A 20,637-nucleotide genomic window follows, 5' to 3' on the forward strand; every position below is an offset into this window, starting at 1 on the left:
TGAAAGAAACTTGGCAACAGATGGGAAGTTTAAGAATGAACAAAAGCCACGGGTGACTGGGCTGTGAGCTCGTAAGACTCATGTCTTTTTTGTCTTTGGATCCCCCCATAGAAAAAGAGATTCCTTTTCTTAGAAGTCGTGGAAAGGAAACTAATCTGGGAGCTACCAATGCTCAGAGAGGCCATAAAAAGAGAGGAAATCTGGCCCAAAGACCAATTCTATTTGGCTCATTCAGGGTTGAGTTGGCAACATTTAAAAGCAAAGAGATTTCTCATAAACATCCCATATTTCTTCAAGACTGCCCACACTGGTCACCGTGTCCCCCGGGGCACCCTTTGGCTGAGCTCAGGTGGCTCTGCGTGGCTGCTCCCCAGCACTCCACCTGGTCTTACTCCCGGAGGAGTTCCCTCATTACCTGTGAGGGCAGCTGACCAGCTCCCGGACGCTGCTCTTCGGTGTAGCAGGAAACACGACATGTTCTATCACGGATCTGGGGCTTCCTAGAACTGGGGGGTGGGGGTCCGGCCTGGAGGACCTACACTCTCAAAGAAATCTGATGAGATCCAGTTGACAAAGAGGCACAGCAGCACTTAGGGTGTCTCCTGCCATATAGCGCTCAGGGTCACAGAGCTCACCGGACACCGTGAAATCTCTGCCACGGTGTAAATAACTACACCGGGGCATATGTGGACTTCATAAAACTTTTATTGATACGTTTATCATGCCAAAAAAGGTTTTTTATTTAAAATTCAAATTCCATTTGAAAAGGAGCCACAAATGATTGTTGGGGTCCCAGCCTGCTCTGGGAGGAGCCCCTACGTTCATGAGAAAGCACGCACATTCTACAGCTACGTAATCTGATCACCCAGAACTGTATTCTGGGAAACTCCTAGAGATCCCTTGCAGGATACCAGCCGTGTCTTTAGTTGGTAGTTGGGAAACAACAACAACAACAACAACAACAAAACTCCATTCTAAGACTTCTCAGAACATTGCTGGCTTTGAAACTATTGACCCTCAAGGATCTACCACCACCCAACCTAGAATATATGTATGTGTGTGTGTGTGTGTGTGTGTATATATCTCCCCACTGACATATCACTGTTTTTGTTGCTTGCTGCTGGCACATCAGACCCTTAGGATGGCCTCAGCACACCTGGCCTTCCTTCCGGGTGGGATCCTGTGGGTTCCGGCTGTGATGGGCAGCCCTTCAGGAGCGCTTGGACTTGCTGCAAGTCGGGCACAGAAGCTGCCCCTTGGTGACGATGTACGCCCGGCCGCTCAGCTGCTGCTCACAGCCCTCACAGACAAAGTGCTTTCGGTGCCAGGCCAGGTCTTCCACGCGCTGGTAGTCCTCCGAGAATATGATCTGGGGAGCAGAGGAAATGCATGACTTGGGTTCTGTCCCTAGTAGAGACAGTGCGTGGAGGACAACTTGTAGATGGTGGTTCCTCCTCTCCCATTCTCGTCTTGACCTTTAAATGCATCAGTGGAGGATTCTGACCTAAATCTTAGGCAGTAAGTACAGTATTTGGCACAGGTCATGATTGCATCTTAGCTTCTTAGATGGAAAAAAAACCATTCTCTGCCACAGGCACGTTTTACTTATCTAGCATCCAGAATACTCTTTGGCTCCAGTCCAAAGCCCAGTTGTGTTCTGAGATGGGATTACATACCCCAGTGAAGACCGCCCAACCACAGCTAAGGGCCAATGGCCAGTCTTCAACAGCAAGGTCACACAGGGTCACGTGGGCTTGGAATAAAGTAACACTTTGGAATATGTATATATGTATATATATGCTCAGGAATCCCTGAGGAGAGCAGAACAGCATTTAAATGCATTTTATGATTTGGGGGGAGCCAGCTGCAAATCACTTCATCTTTCTGTGCCTCAGTTTCCATATCTATGGAATGGGGACATAAAACCAACCCATCCCACAGGGTTTTATGAGTGCTACATGTGTTACTACATATGAAGTACCTGGCGTAGTGACTGAGACACAGCCGAGGCCACGGGACTGTCATCGACCTCTCTGAGCTGTTCTCTTCTCAAATGTAGAATGGAGATAATGATGGTCTCTCCCTAAGAGACCGCTGTGAGATGTAAATGGCACGTCACCTACCAAGTATGGAGGAAATGGCTGACCCATTGTAAGTCCTTAATAATGGATGGAGTGTTGCGACTCTAAGTATACTGGGGTCCTCACAAAACTGAAGTTGTGGTGGGGCGCCTGAGTGGCTCAGTCGGTTAAGTGTCTGACTTCAGCTCAGGTCATGATCTCAGGGTCCTGGGATCGAGCCCTCCCTGCTCAGGGGGGAGTCTGCTTCTCCCTCTCCCTCTGCCCCTCCCCCAGCTCATGCACACGCGCTCTCTCTCTCTCTCTCTCTCAAATAAAAAATCTTAAAAAGAAAAAATGAGGTTGTGGGACAGGCCTGCCGACAGTCCTTTCCCCTCTTAACCTCTCTCGAACACACAGTTATTAGGTAAGACATTTGTAGGGCTTTAACTAGGAGAGGAACATGTGGAAGGTAGGAGGAGGGGGGAGGCAGATACTGGCTCAAAATGAAGACGACATTTCTAACCCTCATATGTGCCAACGATGAAGGTAGTGAGTTTCCTGTCATCACAGGCATGCAGACAGGAGTTACCATTATCATAATTATCATTGTCACTGTTAATATACCTTAGAGTTCCTCTAGCCTGAACTCATATTGGAGAGTCAAACCCCTTTCATGGCATCTCTATTGTATTAAGTTAATGTTTTAGTATTATATCATGTCCTATCGTATTACCTTATAAGACTACTAGTAGCTCCTATTTATTAATTCCTTGGTCAGACCCTGTGCCAAGCGTTTTCATGCATTATCTCATTTAATCCTCATAGCAACCCCTTGGGATGGGCCTATTTTCCTCCCATTTTGAGTGGTAAACTGAGGCACAGAAGTTAGGTAACCACACCACTAACCGTGCAGAGCCAGGTTTGAATGTGGGCAGTCTGCTTTCTGGCACCCGCCGCTCCCCCCAGAGTGTTCTTCCGAGCACTTAGTAAGTGCCAGGCATTGTGCCAAGGATAAGACCTGACAAGAATGATGTGTCTGACCCATCCCGAACGACCCCATGAGCGTGAACTAATTTCTGCCCCCCTTTGCAAAGGAGGAAACAGAGGCCGAGGGCAGGACGCGAGCTCTGAGCCTCAGTTTTCCTATCTGTGGATCACGTCCTCAATGGAGCCACACTCACCTTGGCCTCTGGGTCCTCTCCCACAGTAGTGGGAGTACCCTCCCCACTGCCCAGCACCCCCCCGCCCCGACTCTCACCTCATCGCAGCCAGAGCACCGGGGCCGCAGGCTCTCGCAGTAATGGCGGCCACACCAGGGCGCGCCGTCCTTCCAGAAGTAGATGAGGTCCACCAGCGGCTCAGAGCACTTGACACACACAAAGCAGGTGGGGTGCCACTGCTTGCCGTAGCCTGCCCTGTCTGAGTAGACCACAGGGCTGTCGGCGGGGGGCCGCTCCCTTGCAGAACTCACAGACCTAGAAGGCAAGGAGGGCACCAGGGACACAAGATGGTCAGGAGAACACTGTGACATGAGTTCGAGTTTCCACTCGTCTCTCTACTTCCTGAGGGCCCTCCAGCTTACTGTACCTCTCTGTTCCTCAGTTTTCTCACCTTCAAAGTGGGATAATAATATTGCCTACCTAGTAGATTGTTGTGAGGACTAAATAAAGTAGTTGTTTAGCTCAGGGAGTCTCAAACTTTTTATCCTCAGGACCCTCTATATTCTAACAAATTATTAAGAACCCCAAAGAGTTTTTGCTCATATGCATAATAGCTGTTGAGATTTACCATAAGAAAAATTAAAACTGAATAAAAAATGATTAATTCATTTAAATATAATAAACCGACATGTTAACATAAATATTCACAATTAAAAATAACTGTTTTCCCAAGCTGAAAAATTTAGTGAGAAGAGAGGCACTGCTTTATATTTTTGTAAATCTCTTTACTGACTAGCTCAATAGAGGATTGCGGGATTCTCATAATTGCTGTAGCTCCTTATCTCTTGCATTATGTGGTTTTCTTTGAAATATATGAAGAAAATCTGACCTCACACTGGTATGAAGTTGGTTAAAGGAATGGAAGAGTATTTTAATAGGCTTTTCAGATAACTATGGAGATTCTTCCTTATTCTATCCCAAAACTGGACAGGTGGTAGTTTCTCAAAAGTCAATGTGGAGTCTGAACCATATCAATCAACCTTTCATCCTGGTTACATTAAAATCCAGGACCGCCTTGTACTTTGAATGGATCTTTTACCCATTTACCCATATATAATTATTTTTAATGAACTTTAAGTTTTAGAAGAGTTCTAGATTTACAGAAAACTTGTGAAGATAGTACAGAGAGCTCTCATATACTCCACACCTCAATTTCCTCTGTTCTTAATGTCTTAGAGTAATATGATATACTTGTCACAATTAATTAACCAATGTTGATATGTAAGTATTAACTAAAGTCCCAACTTTATTTAGATGTTCTTAGATTTTACCTAATGTTCTTTTTCTATTCCAGGATACATTACATTTAGTCCTCATCTCCTTAGGCTCCTCTTGGCTGTGACTTCTCAGACTTCCCCCCCCCCCTTTTTTTTTTTTTTGGAGGGAGCGAGAGAGCAAGCATGACTGTGGAGGTGGGGGGGCAGAGGGAGGGGGAGAGAGAGAATCCCAAGCAGGCTCCATGCTTTGCGAGGAACCAGATGCAGGGCTCTATCTCATGACCCTGAGATCATGACCTGAACCAAAACCAAGAGTCAGACACTCAACTGACTGAGCTTCCAGGCACCCCTAGACTTCCCTTGTTTTTGATAACCTTGACAGTTTGGAAAAGTACTGGTCATGTGTTTTGTAGCATGTCCCTCAACTGGGATCTGATGTTGTTGTCATGATAATGTTGGGAGGAAAACCACAGAGGTTAATCGCCATTCTCATGACATACTATCCAGAGTACATACTTAACCCGTCAAATCTTTTGAGTCATTTTGGAGTTATTTCTGGCTCCTCACAACTCTGGTGATGCTGATGCAGATGATGGTGCTCTCATTTCCTTAAGTCCAGCACTATGCTCAGGATTGTGCATGCCTTACTAATACCCCTTACAGAAACCTTGGAAAGTTACTTCCCCTCCTAATTTAGCTCCCTTTTAAGGAAATCATTATTTCCCTCCAGACATAGAAAAACTGAGGTTTAGAGAGATTCAGTGGCTACTCAGTAATGTACAGCTGACAGGAGGCAAAGATGGGATTTGAACAGGGGCCAAGCCTGACCTGGAAGCCAAGGTTCTTTCTACTGCACTGTGTGTAGCCGCCAGCAAACTGCAACCATGGCCAAACCCTGCTGCTGCCTGGAACCGTAAGATCCACCAGCTAAGAATGGATTTTACATTTGAACTCCAGTTCAGTGAAATGTTTTCTCCCAAAAAAGAATTCCATTTTTCTCATTAGTGGACCTATATTATGGACTGAATTATGTCCCTCCCCACCCCAGATTCCTATGTTCAAGTCCTAACTCCCAATGTGACTGTATTTGGCCATAGGGCCTTTTAGCAGGTTATTAAGGTTAAATGAGGTCATAAGGGTGGGGCCCTAGTCAGATAGGACTGGTGTCCTTATAAGAATAAGAGAGACCAATCCCCCTCTCTCCCATTCTGTGCACACACAGAGGAAATGTTGTGTGAAGACACATTGGGAAGGCAGCTATGTACAAGCCAGGAGGAGAGGCTTTATCAGAAACCTATTGCACCGGCACTTTGATCTTGGACACGTAGCCTCCAGAACGATGAGAAAATAAATTTCTGTTATTTAAGCCACCCAGTCTGTGGCATTCTGTTATGACAGCCCGAGCTGACCAATATAACCCGTATTACAAAAACCTATGCTTAATGATATTATTAGATCTTGAATTTCAGAAACAGAAAACTCAGTGGAAATTTGTTTTCTCTCTTGTTACATAAAGTACCTACATGATATCATCAGTTTTGGCTTTTGGCCTACAACACCTGAAATATTTACCACCTGGCCCTCCATAGAAAATGTTTGCAGAGCCTGGCTTTAGATGAGTACTCGATCTGACTAAGCATCAATTATAGGTCAGCCCAAACAGAAATATTATTTTGCCATGCAAAGATGAGTAGGCATATGTTAAGAGCCTAAACACTTGGCATTCTTAAGTTATAGACTTGAATTACATACTTAATATATATTCCTTGTATACAAAGAGGAAATAAAAGTTATGATGATGATAAGTAGGGAGAGAAAGCCAAATGACGAGGAACGCCCATGTACTGACAGGAGTCCCTAAGCACAGTAGTTGTTGAATGAATGGCTAGATAAAAAATGTGTTTGGCTAATTGATCCAGACTGCCTGACGATGGTCCTTAGAATGTGCTAGACCTGTTTCAGTTATGCCCCCACGAATGAATGGTGTGAGTCCTTCACCACAATGAAAACCCTGTTCCCCTGCACATGACTGAGTCCCAGCTCCCATGGAGCTCATCAGAGGGTCTAAACCAAAAACAAGTGATGAATCATCATTCATTTATTTTCACCATCCCTTCGGCACATCTGGGAAGTGTAAACTCTTTGGCAAGTGCTGTATGAGCACCAAGTGAGTTTTCTGTCTGGCTGGCTTTCTGTATTTCACGGGACGAAATTTCCAGCCCTTTTCCTCCCGCGCGGAAGGGACTTAGTGTCAATCCACCAAACACCCAGTTGGGAATCACTGTGATACCCCGGTGGGGCTCCCGACTCCAGATTTCCCAGACGTTGCTTAACATGGAAGCAGGGAAAGGGATACAAATGCACCTGGATGCATCTGGGGAGCACTGGAAGGCACCCACACCCCACAGAAGGAAACAGAGGGATGGGAGGTCAGGGAGGTAGTCTGGGGGCCATGAGCCCAGGTTATGGTTGCGACTTCTGGAGGTAATGGGGAACCATTACTGGTTCTTGAGGCTGGGGGCACTCATTTGGTTCGCGCTATGGCGAGATAATTCCAGTGGTGGCAGCAGCGTGTAGGGGGAAGGAAGAGAGAATAATCTGTGCCCGCAGAGCTTGGTCCCCGCCATGTCTGAAAGCGCTGTCTCAAGGGCCTCCCTCAATGAGGAGTGTCCCTTCCTTCATTGTTCCCCCGGCATCCCTGACTTATGGCCTCGTTACTACCAGGAGACTGCCCTTTTCAAAGCAAACAGTGTCACTGCCATTTTATGAAAACAAGATGTCCGGGTAATGAGCCCTGTCAGTATGTGTCAGGAACCAATTTCCTCCTCAGGCCTCTGATTTTCTGTGCTCCTTTCCCTGTCATCTCAAAGGATAGATCTGACAGTGTCCCGGTTCTGTCAGCCTGGTGGCCCCTCAGTCACAAGGGGCAGGCTGGCAACCAAGAGTCAGAATGCTTAGCTTGCTTGGTTCCTATGATCCTGGCCTTGCCTTTCTCTGCACAAACTTATTCTCCTACAACCTTGGTACTGAAGTTGACAATTTCTAAATTGCAGCGGGTGGCTGAGAGTGGGGCTAGCTATGTGACCTTGGGCAAGTTACCCAACCTCTCTGTGCTTTAGTTTTTTTTACCCATCAAATGAGGACTCTAATAATATTAACATCATATAGTTGTTCTTGGGATTAAATGAGATAATAGAGTTAATGGACTTTATAAGGGCTCAATAATAGGTAGCTAAAATCTCCTGTTGTCCCTACTCCAGTCCTCTTTATAGAGGAGAGGCCTGTGGCTCAGAGGGGTTAAGTCACTTTCCCAAGATGACAAAGACATGTTGAAGGCAGGATGTGCTTTTGGTTTGGAGGCCTGGGGTTTCTTTCCGTAATACCACGATCACGCATATTGAAAGGAGGTTATTCCTCCCATCAATGAGCTTTGTTTTTTCCCCATCTCCATTTTTTCCATCTGTGCACAGCCAGAGCGTAGAGTTGCGTGAACTGCATTGTCAATCACTACCCCAGACTCAGCTACAGTCAGTCCCTTCTCCCAAACCACCCCCTGTAAGACAGTGGTGCTCAGGCCTGAGTCTGCCCTGGCACCCCCTAGAGGGCTTGTTAAAACAGACATTGGGCCCCACACCCAGAGTGTCTGATTCAGACAGGTCTGGGATGAAGTACAGGAATCCGCAAGCTCCCGGGGATGCTGGTGTGGTCAGGGGACTCAGTTTGAGAACCACTATCATAGAGTGTTTAAAAATGACCTTAAAAATAAGCTCAGCAGAAATGATACCACCAATTTAGTTCGGTTACAGCCCAAAAGCCAATTTGAATTCCTGGGATGCTTAAATTCTAGACAATTTTTAAGAAAGCCCAGTGTGGTCATTCTCAGACTACTTTCCCTATGAAGGAGATACTGTGGCCAAGTAAAAGTCCCTTGGGACTATGTTAAAAGGCATTGAGAAGAACACTTATCGCTATCCTATCAATTGGTTCTTATTCATACTCTCAACCATCTAAAATCAGAGCTTGCCCTTGAGAATCTTTCTAACATTTGACACATAGCTTAATTTGCAGACTATTTCCCCCTTGAAGGGAGGAGGTGTGGCACAAATCTTTCATTGGTGGAACAAAGGTGAAGTTTCTCCTTGTGCCACTGAAGTTTGGCCCTGTCCCTGTTCAAATGGTGAGAGATTCTGAATGAAAAGGGTCTAAATGAAAGGGTTTGAAAATTCTGTACTTTGGGCCTTTGTCAAGTGTTAAAACACCTGCTTGGAGAAAGCTGAGAAACACTTTAGATGTTGCTGCCTCGGGAGCTAAGACCCCGTAGGGTTGAGGTTCCCTTGGTCATGGTGTGTGGAAATGTTGGCAAATTCTTGGACACTCCTCCAACCCATGGATGTCTAAGTCCCTTCTTCTGATTGTTGACCCTCCTTAATGACTTGCTTCTGTTGAACAGAATGTAGTGGGAGGGATGTTACCGATTCCTGAGGTAGGTCGTAAAAAAGACAACACAGTCTCTTCCACTGGGATCTCTCTCTCTATACACACGTTGGGAGCCCTGGGCAGGCAGGAAAGGAATCCCGAGACCTCTTTGTGAGGGCAACCCTGTGGAGAAGCCACACAGAGAGAGGGGAAGAGGCCCAAGGAGCCCCTTCCTGCCTGGTCCAGCCCAGCTGGTTGTGTCTTCCTAGCAACGAAGCCACAGACCAGTGAGACAACGAGCTTCACAAGCCTCCAGCTCCCAGCCTACAAGCTGTTCCAAATGATGCCACATGGGCAGAGATAAGATATCCGCCACTGAACCCTGCCCGATTGCTGATTTGTGAGCAGGGCAGATGTTATTTTTTTTAAGCCTCTATACCTTGGGGTGGTTTGATATTCAGCATTAGATGACAAGAACACCCAATGTGGGCAAACAGAATCATTAAGGCTTCTGAAATGGGAGTAACTGAGTCACAAAGTGTTTTAGGCAACAGTAGGTTAGGGACAGTGGCCAAGGGTTACGTGGCCAAAGAACTGTCTCTAAGGATGGAGTTGTGTTGGCCTTCAGAGAATGTCAACAGATATGGAGAACCCTCTGAACCAGCAATAATCTCTCTCTTGGGGTTGCCAGAAGTTCTGTCCCAGTCATTCTGTTCTTTTCTGGAAGGCTCTTTTCCAAAGGCCTACTCAGTCTAAACCCAGAGTGCCTTGTGAAAATCTCACTATTACAATACAGTAAATATTAACACAAGGGCCTTGAATTCAGGCGCTGGGTTCTTTCCAACACAAATACTCAACAATTTATTTATAAACAGCATCTCCCCATTTCCTCTTATGGTGATTATTCACCATCTTTGCAGCCTCATGTATTCCAGAGGTTTTTTTTTTCTTATTTTTCTTTCCTTTTTTGGCCCAGTGTCATTTCTGGCATCTTTAGACTCTTGCTTTCTGTTCCCCCAACCCTGTCATCTTCCTGAGATTCCTCACAGGACAGATTGGGCAGGCTGGGCGCCGTGGTTAGGGTGATGGGCTTTGGAATGAGAGCCGTGCCATTGCTTCTTCATCAGTGAGCCCTCAGACAAGTCACCCACCTCTCTGAGCCTCAGTTTCGTCATTAGGAACATAGGGCAGGCCCTGGCTCATGGGAGATGCTTTACATACAGTGGTCACTGTTGTTGGCCAGCCATTTCACCTCATGCTCCTTCTTGGGGCAGATTATTGAATCTGGGGCTCTCTGCTGAGCAAGGTAACATGTTAGGCATTTCTAACTGACTCTCCCTCCTCACTGGTTATCTGATAAAGGGGGAACACGGAGCCAGGAAGGCTTCATAAATGCTACCCTCGGAAGAGAGGCCATCAGCCCGGGGTGTTCTCAAATCCAGCTTTGATGAGTGTATAGGCAAGGACTGGCTTCCCGCCAAAGGATCCCTCACATGGGATCGTCTCTGTTGCAATGGCTGTGCGAAGTGCCTGCAGCTGCGTGGTTGCTAAGGAAATAGAAGCTTCCATTCACTGGAGTCTTTGTGGGGCTTGGGGTAAGGCAGGCCTTAGTTCCAGTTCTGGCTTAACCACTCACAAGCTAGATGACTAGAAAAGGGGAAATTAGATTTTGTAGGAGAATTCTTAGGATTCAGTAAAAAAAAAAACAAAAAACAACAACTATGTGACGCCATTGGCATAGTGCCGGGGCACAATCTAGATAGTCAAGGGATAGCAGCCGACATCATCATCATCATCGTCATCCTATTAACCTATATAATGGCAAAATAAAGTTGGATAAAATCAAAGTAATTCATAAAAAGCTAGTAACCATCTTTTACAGTGGTTCGAGTTCTGGGGTGAGCAAACTACATCTGTGGGCCAAATCCTGCCCACCACTTGTTTTTGCAAATAAAGTTTTATTGGCACACGGCCATAGTCATTGGTTTAGATCCCATCTATGGTCTATGGCTGCGTTAGGGCCACAGGGCCAGAGCGAGTAGTTGTGACAGAGACCGTATGGCTTGCAAAGCCTAAAATATTCACCATCTGCCTTTTACAGGAAAAATTTGCCAGCTCCTGTTTTAGTCAATGGAATATGATGCAGCCCACTCCAGAAAAAAAGAAAAAAAAAAAAGATGCTTGTGAAGCCTATGTGGCAACATGGAAAAGTATTTATAGCATAAAAAATGGGATAAAGGGAATTTTCTGTGGAAAAAAAAAATCCCTTTAATGTCATTAAAATATCTCCATTGTAAAGAAGGAGGGAGGCAGATGTTGAGAAGCTTGGTAACCATGGTGATTTCCTGGGCCTTTTGGCCTGGGTTCTCCAGCTCAGACAGGGCTCAGGATACGGGGGTGGGGCACTGGTTTCAAATTCCCAGAGAGGGGCTGGCAGGAAAGCCAGCCTGCTGAGCCCACAAGCCAAACATCTGCTGCACAAAGGTTTGGAAGTCCCTTGCCCACAAATATGTCCCTTGTTGGGGCAGGAGTCGGGCTGAGCAGCCAGCTGCTGTAAGTTTCCATCTGAGAGGCAGACCTCGGTGGGAGGGGTGCTGAGGGGAAGGGGCTGGGTGGGGGGCACCGGCAGGGATGATAAACACTAAAGGGTGGGGATTACTCCGAGTGCTATGTTCTGGCTTTCTTTCCCCTTCCTTCAGTTACAAGTTTGGGGTGTAGGGAGAGGCGGAAATTCCACGCCCAGGAAATCCGTATATTTCATTTCTGAGAAAATATCAAGCAAGTAAGCATTCTAAAGGCGGGGAAATGGTTTGGTGGGGCTGTTAACAATCAGAGCACTGAGGTCATTGCCCTCGCGGCCCAGGCGCTCATAGGTTCCATCTAGGTGGGAGAGGTGGGGAGCAGAGGGCCTGGAAAGTCGATATGGAGCTTATCCATTCTGGAGCGAATGTTCCAGGTTGCTGCAGTTGGCAGTTCCCTGGCCATGGAGCCCTCTGAAGCCCTCCAAACCCAGGAGAACTCATGGTGGGTGAGACTGGGGTGCAGTGGGCAAGTCCTTCCATTGTTCTTGGCATGCAGACAAGAGGCCCCCAGATTCTTCACTGGATTGGGCTGTGGGTGACTCCAAACACTGTTGCTCATCCAGCAAACAAACATAAATGAGCACACCTTTGTGGTGTTGGTCCCACCCCAGGGCTGCTCATACTCCTCAGGGCTGGTGACACACAAGGACCTGGGATGGGAGTCCCAGCCCCACCTCTTATCAGCAAGCCTCTTAACCTCTCTCTGCATCAGGTTCCGCATCTGCGAAATGGGTGTAACAACCCCTACCTCTCCTGCTAGTTGTTAGGAGAGTTCGAAGACATGAATGAGCCTGCTGAGGGTTCGAAGACATTAACAGTTTCCCTCCCACCTGCCCCCCTTCCTTGCCAGCATATACACATGGGGCAAGTAAAAGAGGGAGGTGAGATATTTTGGGTTTTTAATTGGCCTCACTGATTCAGAGGGCACACTTCGGGTGACAGGGACTGTTAGCCCTTGGGATTTTTCTACTGTGGTGTCTCCTCATGAAGACAGATACCTCCGACAGCATTTCCCAGGTGTCCTGCATCTCTTAACCTCAATTTAATAATGATGCTTTTGAAGAGGGTTGCTCTGAGGTAGGCAAGGGCAGCCACAGCTCTTGGGTTCACTCCTCAGACGTGCCTCGGCTGATGTGAGGTTCCCCTGTCCCGTCAGGGGGGCCTGAGTGTGGGCCCGGAGCTGGAAAGCTGGGGTGCACATCTGTGAGCTGGACTCAGATCTGAATAACCCCGAAGGCCCAGCCACACGGGGGAGTTGGGCTCAGAGGGTGCTGTTCCCCCCAGCCGTCTGGCCCACCCACTGTTCTATGGCCTCACCCCTAACTCAGCCCCTGGGGGCATTTCCACATGGGCGATTTGGAAAAGGCTTCTGGCAATAGTGTTCCTCGGGTCTTGGATAACCCTTTCCTCTGAGCACATTTTGGTGGATGGGCTTGGTGAGGAGGACTCCAGGGTCTGACTCAGCCGTTGCTGGCTTCAGGCCCCTCCCAAGCTCTCTGAGGAAGGACACCATGGTAACAGGCGGACAGCAGCTTGACGGAGCCAAGCGAGTTCACTGGAGAACCGCCTGCCGTGTAGGCTGACTGCAGTGCGGAGGAAAGGGGGCTTGTGGCCTCAGGCTGCTGAGTAGTGTGGTTGCGTGGGGTATAAAGCAGTGTATAAAGCAGTTCTGGGTTTCCAGAACTCCCCATGGACCATTCAGTGGGGAATGGGGACTGGGAGAGTGCTGTGCAGTGTCCTCAAAGCTGGACTCCCTAAGCCAGGAGGCCAAATACATCTAGAAAATGCCTGTGTTGTCATCTCTTCGATCCTCACCATATGCCAGTTTGGCGATATCATTTTTCCTGAGCTTATATATAAAATTATTTTTATACTCCTTAGCAGTGGTTCTCAAAGGGTGGCCCCCAGACCAGCGCCAGCATCAACCTGGGTGCTCAGTAGAAAAGCTGAGTCTCTGGCCCCACCTGCCCCTACTAAGCAGGAGCTCTGGGGTGGGGCCCAGCCCCCTGGATTTTAACCAGTCTTCTGGGTGATTTAAGTTTGAGAACCATTGCCACAGCCTACCAGAGGCTCTCAGAAAATCCTACCACAAAGAAACCCATGTAGTTTTGGTCACTCTCATGTCTCCTAAACTTACATGGCCATGTAACCCCTTTATGGCCTAATATCCATTAGTTTTCCAAGGAACAAGCTTTGGGCAACAGAAAAGATGGACTTGGGGTCTGACAGGTTGGTTCAAATCCCACAGCTTTTCTTTTTAAGTTCTTGGGTGGTTGGGAGCTTTAAATCAGATACTCTAGTGCTTAGCGCTACCCTTGATTCAGAGAAAGCCTGCCACACATAGCTGCTAACGATAGTAATAATGATCATTCTTTGGATGATAAACCATACTATGTCACCAATATAGTTCTAGGAAAATAGGTTTAATGTGTCCTTCCTTTTGCTTCCATTTTTTCCCCTAAATCACCACTTGGATTTGGGGTGTCAGTCTGAGTTCTACAATTTCCTCCCCACATCTGGGTTCTCAAATTGAACGCCCTAGCCACTTCTGGCAGAGTTCATTATCCTCATCAGGGGAGCAAAAATCAGGATTCCTGCCTGATGCCTGGCTCTGGTAAACTGTCCTACACTGCCCTTTTATGAGAAATAGAAGGCAAAGCACACAGGATGGCCAGCACCCATGTCCACTTAATGCGGCTACTCACTGGGCTAAGGCAGAGCAGTGCAGGGAGCATACATCCACAACTAAGTTTGGGGTTGCTGGGGACACCCTATCTATATTCTTTGTCTATCTAGCTGCCTTTATAGGATTTGCTCCCTGGATTCAAGGAGATAAACAGGGAGTTATAAATAAGCACCCAGCCTTTTTTCTTCCTGGAACAGATCATAAGCAGGGTTTTATAACTCTGCATCACATAGTAGGACAAGTATCGGATCCAGGTTCTACTCCTTAGAAACTATGGGACCTTGGAAAAGTTACCTACCATCTCTGAATCTCTGATTCCACACCTGTAAAATGGGTTTGGTGAAATTCACCCCACTAGGCAATTGTGTGAATTAAACAAAGACCTTGAAAGAGTGGACAGGTATCTGGCACAGAGCAGGTGCTTAATAAATGTGAACTTGAATCCCATCATCCTCCTGGGCAATATGGCCATCTAGATTGTCTCCATCGTTTGAGGCTCTATTTAGTTAGAACACTCACTTATTCATCCATTTGTTCATTCATTCCTGGTTCACATATTTATTGAGCACCTACTATTCTGTCAGTGGCACCTGCTGAAGATACAGAGATGAAAAAGACAAGCCAGCAGCACCTAGAGGTGACATACATACATGACATACAGACCTGAATCCACTAATTACATGACTAATTATCTAAGCAAGATTGAGGTTAGGGTAAGGAAGGAGAAGGCCGTCTTCCCCAGCCAGCCCAGCCCAACCAATACTGGCTTCCTTCAAATTCCCTGTTCATTGTCTGATCTTGTTGTTTATATACTTCCAAACTGTCACAACTACTTCCTAAAGTTAACGGTAGGCAGAGACCCGGCATCTCAGGCCACCTTTGCCCCACTTCCCTGCTGTGCAAATATGTGGGGCTGAGTAGAGGATAAAATACATTCTCAGATCAGCATATCTCTCCTGGGAATGGCAATTGGGAAGTGTCACAATGACTTAAAGAGATCGCCCTCCAACTTGGAATTAGGTGGTATTTATGCTTTAAGGACCGATGACTATTTGGATAGAGAGCTGGATGGAGAGGAGACTAATTTATGAAACATGGTAACTGATCTAAATTTTTTTTAAGTTGCTGGGACATGTATTCTTCCTGAAAAAATAGGTCTTTTCAACATATTTCCAAATTTGTGGTAGGGAAAATAAGTTTTGTTTTTTGTCTTAAAGTTCTCAGATTAGGGGCGCCTGGGTGGCTCAGTCAGTTAAGCGTCTGAGGTCGTGATCTTGGGGTCCTCGATCAAGTCCCCCATTGGGCTCCCTACTCAGTGGGGAGTCTGCTTCTGCCTCTCCCTCTGCCTCATTCCCCCCGCCCTCTCCCCCCGCTGCTTGTGCTCTCTCTCAAATAAATAAATAAATAAAATCTTTAAAAAAAAAAGTTCCAGATTAACAGTGTGAGGCCATAGTTCACTGGATGGCAATCCCAGATGAATGGGCCAACACATGGAGATTGGACGTACAGGATGCAGGTTTTGGATGACAAGTTTGAGTCACTGCAGGGAAGAAGGAGCCTGGCCCTCTCTGAATGTAGTGACAGCATCACTGGGGCTGCCATCTCCCTGGGATGTCTGGCTCACACAGGTGCCTGCCAGCCTGTTAGCAGCAAGGCAGGTAATTTGCTTGAGGGCTCCCTGTATTGGGACATTTATCTCCAAATCCCAAATAGAGGCAGTTGAGGCCAGTTGGCTGATAGGGGCAGAGGGCAAAAGGTAGAAGGGGGCCAGAGGCCAGGAAACAGTAAACACCAGTCCTTGGTGGCACCTGTCTCAAGCTAGTCCTCTTACCTCCTGTGGGGCAGATTCAGGCAAACCAATCCACGAGACACTCTGGCTTCTGCAATTTTTCTCAAACAGCCCCCAGGAGCTCACTCCTTTACAGCATATCTTCTACACGCTACTCGAGGATGCTACCAAAGCACAGCTCAGATCCTGTGACGCCTCCCACCGACAGCCTGCCATAGCTCCCCGTGGCCCTCAGAGGGATGTCCAATATCCCTGCTATTTTCCTATGTGGGGACAGGGTCTTCTGCCTGTTTGATTTCCTGGGGCTTGGCGGAGAGTACAGGCTAGTCAATACTCAAGGGACGAATGGATGGCTTGCCGCTTTAGGAAGCGTGCCCCTGCTGACCTGGCCAGCCTCGTGTCCCCACACCCCCCCAGCACACCGTGCTTTCAGTCACATGGGACTCTGCTCAGGCCTCTGGCTCCACCGTGCTCTCTGGAACTTTTGTACATGCTCATCTCTATAAGGTGGCACAGGGCTTCCCTGCCAAGCCTGAAGACTTGGATGCATCCTGGTTATTCTTTCCAGGCCAGGCTGAGCCCCAGCTCCTCCTCCAAGCTGACCCTCACCCCAGCCAAGGTTTGATGCCCCTTCTCTAAGCTGTGACAGTTTGGTAGTCTGGGACCTCCCCTGGACGATGAGCCTCTCAAGCACGGTGATCGTGTGTTATTTTCCGCAGACAGTGCCTGGCCCAGAGTAAATGAGCACCACATAGCTGCTGGCGGGATGAACACATGAATGGATGCATGAATGAGGGGAAAAGCCTGGAGCTGGGGCCCCAACCGCGCAAGCCCTGAGCCTGGTGGTTTCAGCCACACCAGGAGGCCGGGGAGAGACTTACGTATTCTTTGGATGGGTCGCCGATGCTGCCGTTGGTGGTTGGGGCCATGGTCTCCGTGCCCTCTGGCTTTTCCGGCTGCTTCCCCTCCTCCTTGGGCAAGCCCCCCTGCCCAGGGAGGGCCACCTCTCCCACGCCCAGCGCCTCGTTCTTGTACTGCTTGACAAATTCTTCCATCACTTTCACCTCATTCTCCAGAAGTCCACGGCAGCGAGAGGGGTCCTGGTCATAGATGGGGAGCTGGTGCATGAGCTGGCGGCGGCGGTAATAGGCACCCTCGGTGCCTGTCACTGGCTGCTTCTCCTTTGGGATGAGCTCCATGTACTGCAGGCCCTAGTGGGGAGGAGATAAAGCAACTGTGATTTGCAGGCACCCACGCAGAGATCTGGAACGGGCGAAGTTTCCAGCTTCTTCGGGTTTTCTGCAGAACCTGAGGACGGTCAAGGCCGCAATGTTGTGAATCTGGCAACACCCCAGAGAGGCCTAAATAAGTTTCTGGATGAGAATGGTGTACTTTAAGTCAGTGTTCATTTTAGATTCACGGACTTTGAGATAGAGGTTTGGTTTCCTTCAACACTGAACATTTTTACTTCACTCACCTCATGGCAATGCTCCTAATTAAAAAAAAAAAGTCAATCTAGCTTAAAATTGCTTTTCTTAGAAAAGTATAATTAAATCATTATAGGCATAAGGTATTTCATGGTTTATTAATTTAAAAACAGGCAAAGGCACCTTCTAATAGAATGAATTGACAAGGTCTCAAGGTAATAACATTTCCACATCAGTATGACTGATAACCATCTGAATATTAATATGTCCATAGATAACTGTCCAATTTGGCTTTTTTTTTTTTTTTAAGTGAACAGTAATCTTATACTTGGGTGGCTGCCAGGGATGGGGAGATTAGGGGGAGATAAAGGTCAAGGCCAGACAGCATGAGAAAGTGTGAAAGGCAAATTGTTTTCCTTGACAACTGTTCTTGGCGTCTGGGCTTGCCCCTGACTGTGACCCTGACACCCCCACTAGGTTGCTTGATTCCCACTGCCCAGGTGGCTGTTTCCTTATTAACCCTCTTGGAACCTGCCTGCCCCATATCCCATCACTTGGGGCTGGACTCATTTTGGAACTGAATTGTGTGAATCAACATGGAAAGTCATATAGCAATTCATAATGACACCCCCTTGTTGTTGCCTGATGTTGGGGAGTAGGGGTGAGGAAGTAGAGGGAGGGGTGTACTAGTCCAGAGCCTGGTTTGCTGAGTTTCATAATAAATGCATTCCGGATGAGAGCAGTTTTGGAGAAGGGAGAGGCAGGTGACCCACGTTCCCATGGGACTCATGGAGTGAGTGACAGCTGTGGATGCCCCCTAGGGGGCTCCGTCCTAGATCCTGGAACATCTGGCTGAGGCTTCTTCTGGCTCTGTGGGCTCATGGCATACCCTGTTACTATCCCTTCATCTGCACAGTCCCCAGCACTTTTCCAGGTGCTTTGCCAGATACAGGAGATGGCCTAGGTGGTGGACAGAGTCCTGGGGTGTCAGAAAATGTGGGGTTGTAGCTCCTGCCCTGCTGTTGTTCTCTGTGTAAGACTGAGAAAGCACCCAAACCCCCTGGGCCTCAGTTTCATCATTTGCAAAGTTTGGGGTAGACAGACTGCATGATCTTCAGGGTCCTGACCCCTGTGAGAATTCTGTGGTGACCTCACTCAGTCCTTACCTCAACTATGAGAGAGAAGTGGTAGCACCAACCCAAGTCTACAGGTCAGGAAAGTGGCTCAAGGAGTCCATGGATTCTGGTTGGCCCAAGAGGCCAAGACCCTGAGTCCCCACACATGGAAGAACAAGAAGCACAAGGGGGCCACTCAGCTGACTGCGTGTCTGGAAAGGGCTGAGTCCTGACTCTGGGGAAGGCAGGGGGGATGTGGTTTTTCTCTGGGTCAGTATGAAATTGCAGGGGGCTTCCAACACGACCATGCCAGGCAGGTAGGTGTGAAGAATCTAGTCTCACACTTTGGAGTGCATAAGAATCACTGGATGACACTGTGACTCTGATTTGGGAGTCTGTGAGGGGCCTAGAAGTGAGCACTTTTACAGGTCCTCCTGGGTGAGTGTGAAGCCGGACATCTGAGGATTGGGGCCTCTCTGGGGACAGTGGGTGGCGGGACAGGATGTGACCCTCAGAGGACAGGGAAAGCAGCAGACCAGCAGCCTACAGGCTGGGGCAGGGCACAGGGCCCTGGGGAGACGGGTTAAGGCCAACGAGACGGGCTGTGGGGGGGGCAAATACCTATCACAGCCATTCCAATTTTGTGCTGGGGCCTGCCCTGCTCCCAGGATCTAAGGAAGGATTTTGGAGAAGTAGAAACAAGAGCATTGCTCACTGTGCCAGAATGAGCACCCAGACTCGGCCATCACCTCATTCATTCCAAGTGCTGAAGCAGTTCCAGTTGCATGGCTGATGGAGCTCATGGGAGAGGAGCGTAACCTCTTCTCCTACAGAGGCTGCTGACCCCCCCCAGGTTGAGTGGTTGAAGGCATGGTGGTGCCTATGATCCGGGCACCCTTCTAGGTGCCTGACCCATGCTAACCCATCTAATTCTCACAGAACCCCTAGGAGGAAGGAATTAATATTACCCCTCGAAACACTGAGGCACAGAGAAGGAATCTCCTGAAGCTCCCACGACTCGTCTGTAGTCGAGACAGTTTGGTACTCAGCAGCTTGGGTCTCAACCATGTGTCTATGACTTCTCTAGAAGATGAATGATTTGCCAAGAGAAAACGATTTCCTCCAATCTCTAAGGGAATTTCCTTTGGTCTTGGGCAGGGTGAGGAGGCTGTGTAAGCACTGCTTAGGGCCACCATCCCCCAGTCCCTGGATACGTCTGTGACTCGGCCTTCAACAGCAGGTATCCCTCCCTGTTTTGCGTTACAATAAACACTGCCGTAGAAGTCCTGCAGCAGTGGCTCTCTGCAGGTGCTGGCCACCTGCTTGTCGATCCTGCATTCAGTGTCCTTTCCTGGCTCTGTCCTGGCCACAGGTGTTTGTGGCCCGCAGAGTTAAAGGATTCCTGGGCAGGGCCCTGGAGACAGGGAGTGTTCCTTCCCCAGGAACCCAGTGTTCCTGTCGCAGCTCAAAGCCCCAGCTGGGCACCGAAGCATCCCGCTGCCCCTGGCGTGTGTTCTGTGATGGCTGGCCCCGCCTGGCTTGCCTTGTCTGGCTGGCCCTGTCTGGCTGGCCCCAGCAGCCGACTGACACACCTGCGGCAGACTCTGCTCACTGACCCTGGGGAGGGTATCAGAGTCTGCCGTTCAGACAACCACATTGGTTGGCGTGGGCTTGGGAAGGGGATGATGGGGACAGAGGGCTGGGTCAGAGTCAGCTGCCTGTGCCGCTCAGAGCTTGTAAGAGAATCTCTCAGGAATCTCTCCAGGAAGCTGATTAAGGTCATGTTCCCCAAACCTTTAGCAAGAAGCCTTTTCTCGGAGCAGCTGGAAAGGTTGGCTTAGGTTTCAAGTTTTTCACGAGGACCTTTCTGAGTCATTTGGTGCTCTGCTGTCTGGCTGGGACATCCTGGGTGAAGAGGTTCCCAGAATCGGGCTTTATCAGGAGAGGAATCAAAGGGCAGAGAGGAAAGTGGGAAAGAAAGGTGCTTTATTCCCAGGGTTGGGCAGTAGAAAGGGCATGGACTCTGGAATCGGAAGACCTGATCCTGCCTATTCTTTCTGCTTCTCCAGCTGTCAGGCAAGGACGGTCAGTGGGCTTCATGGTACATGTCAATCCCAGTCAATAG

The 20,637-nt window shown here is 48.3% G+C and overlaps 1 protein-coding gene across 1 annotated transcript in view; it reads right to left on the reverse strand.

Moving 5' to 3' along the window:
• Positions 1–687: 687 nt before the first annotated feature.
• The window catches only part of LMCD1 (LIM and cysteine rich domains 1), a 58,847-nt gene continuing 38,897 nt past the window's right edge, over positions 688–20,637 (reverse strand). The window contains 4 exon segments of the mRNA XM_034997972.1: positions 688–1,369; positions 3,319–3,507; positions 3,509–3,535; positions 16,852–17,181. Of these exon segments, the coding sequence (XP_034853863.1) occupies positions 1,211–1,369; positions 3,319–3,507; positions 3,509–3,535; positions 16,852–17,181 (705 nt within the window). The 3' untranslated portion in view covers positions 688–1,210.

The sequence above is a fragment of the Mirounga leonina genome, unplaced genomic scaffold (genome assembly GCF_011800145.1).
Source record: "Mirounga leonina isolate KUSES-001 unplaced genomic scaffold, KU_Mleo_1.0 Mir_94, whole genome shotgun sequence".
In the NCBI taxonomy this organism is placed as follows: domain Eukaryota; kingdom Metazoa; phylum Chordata; class Mammalia; order Carnivora; family Phocidae; genus Mirounga; species Mirounga leonina.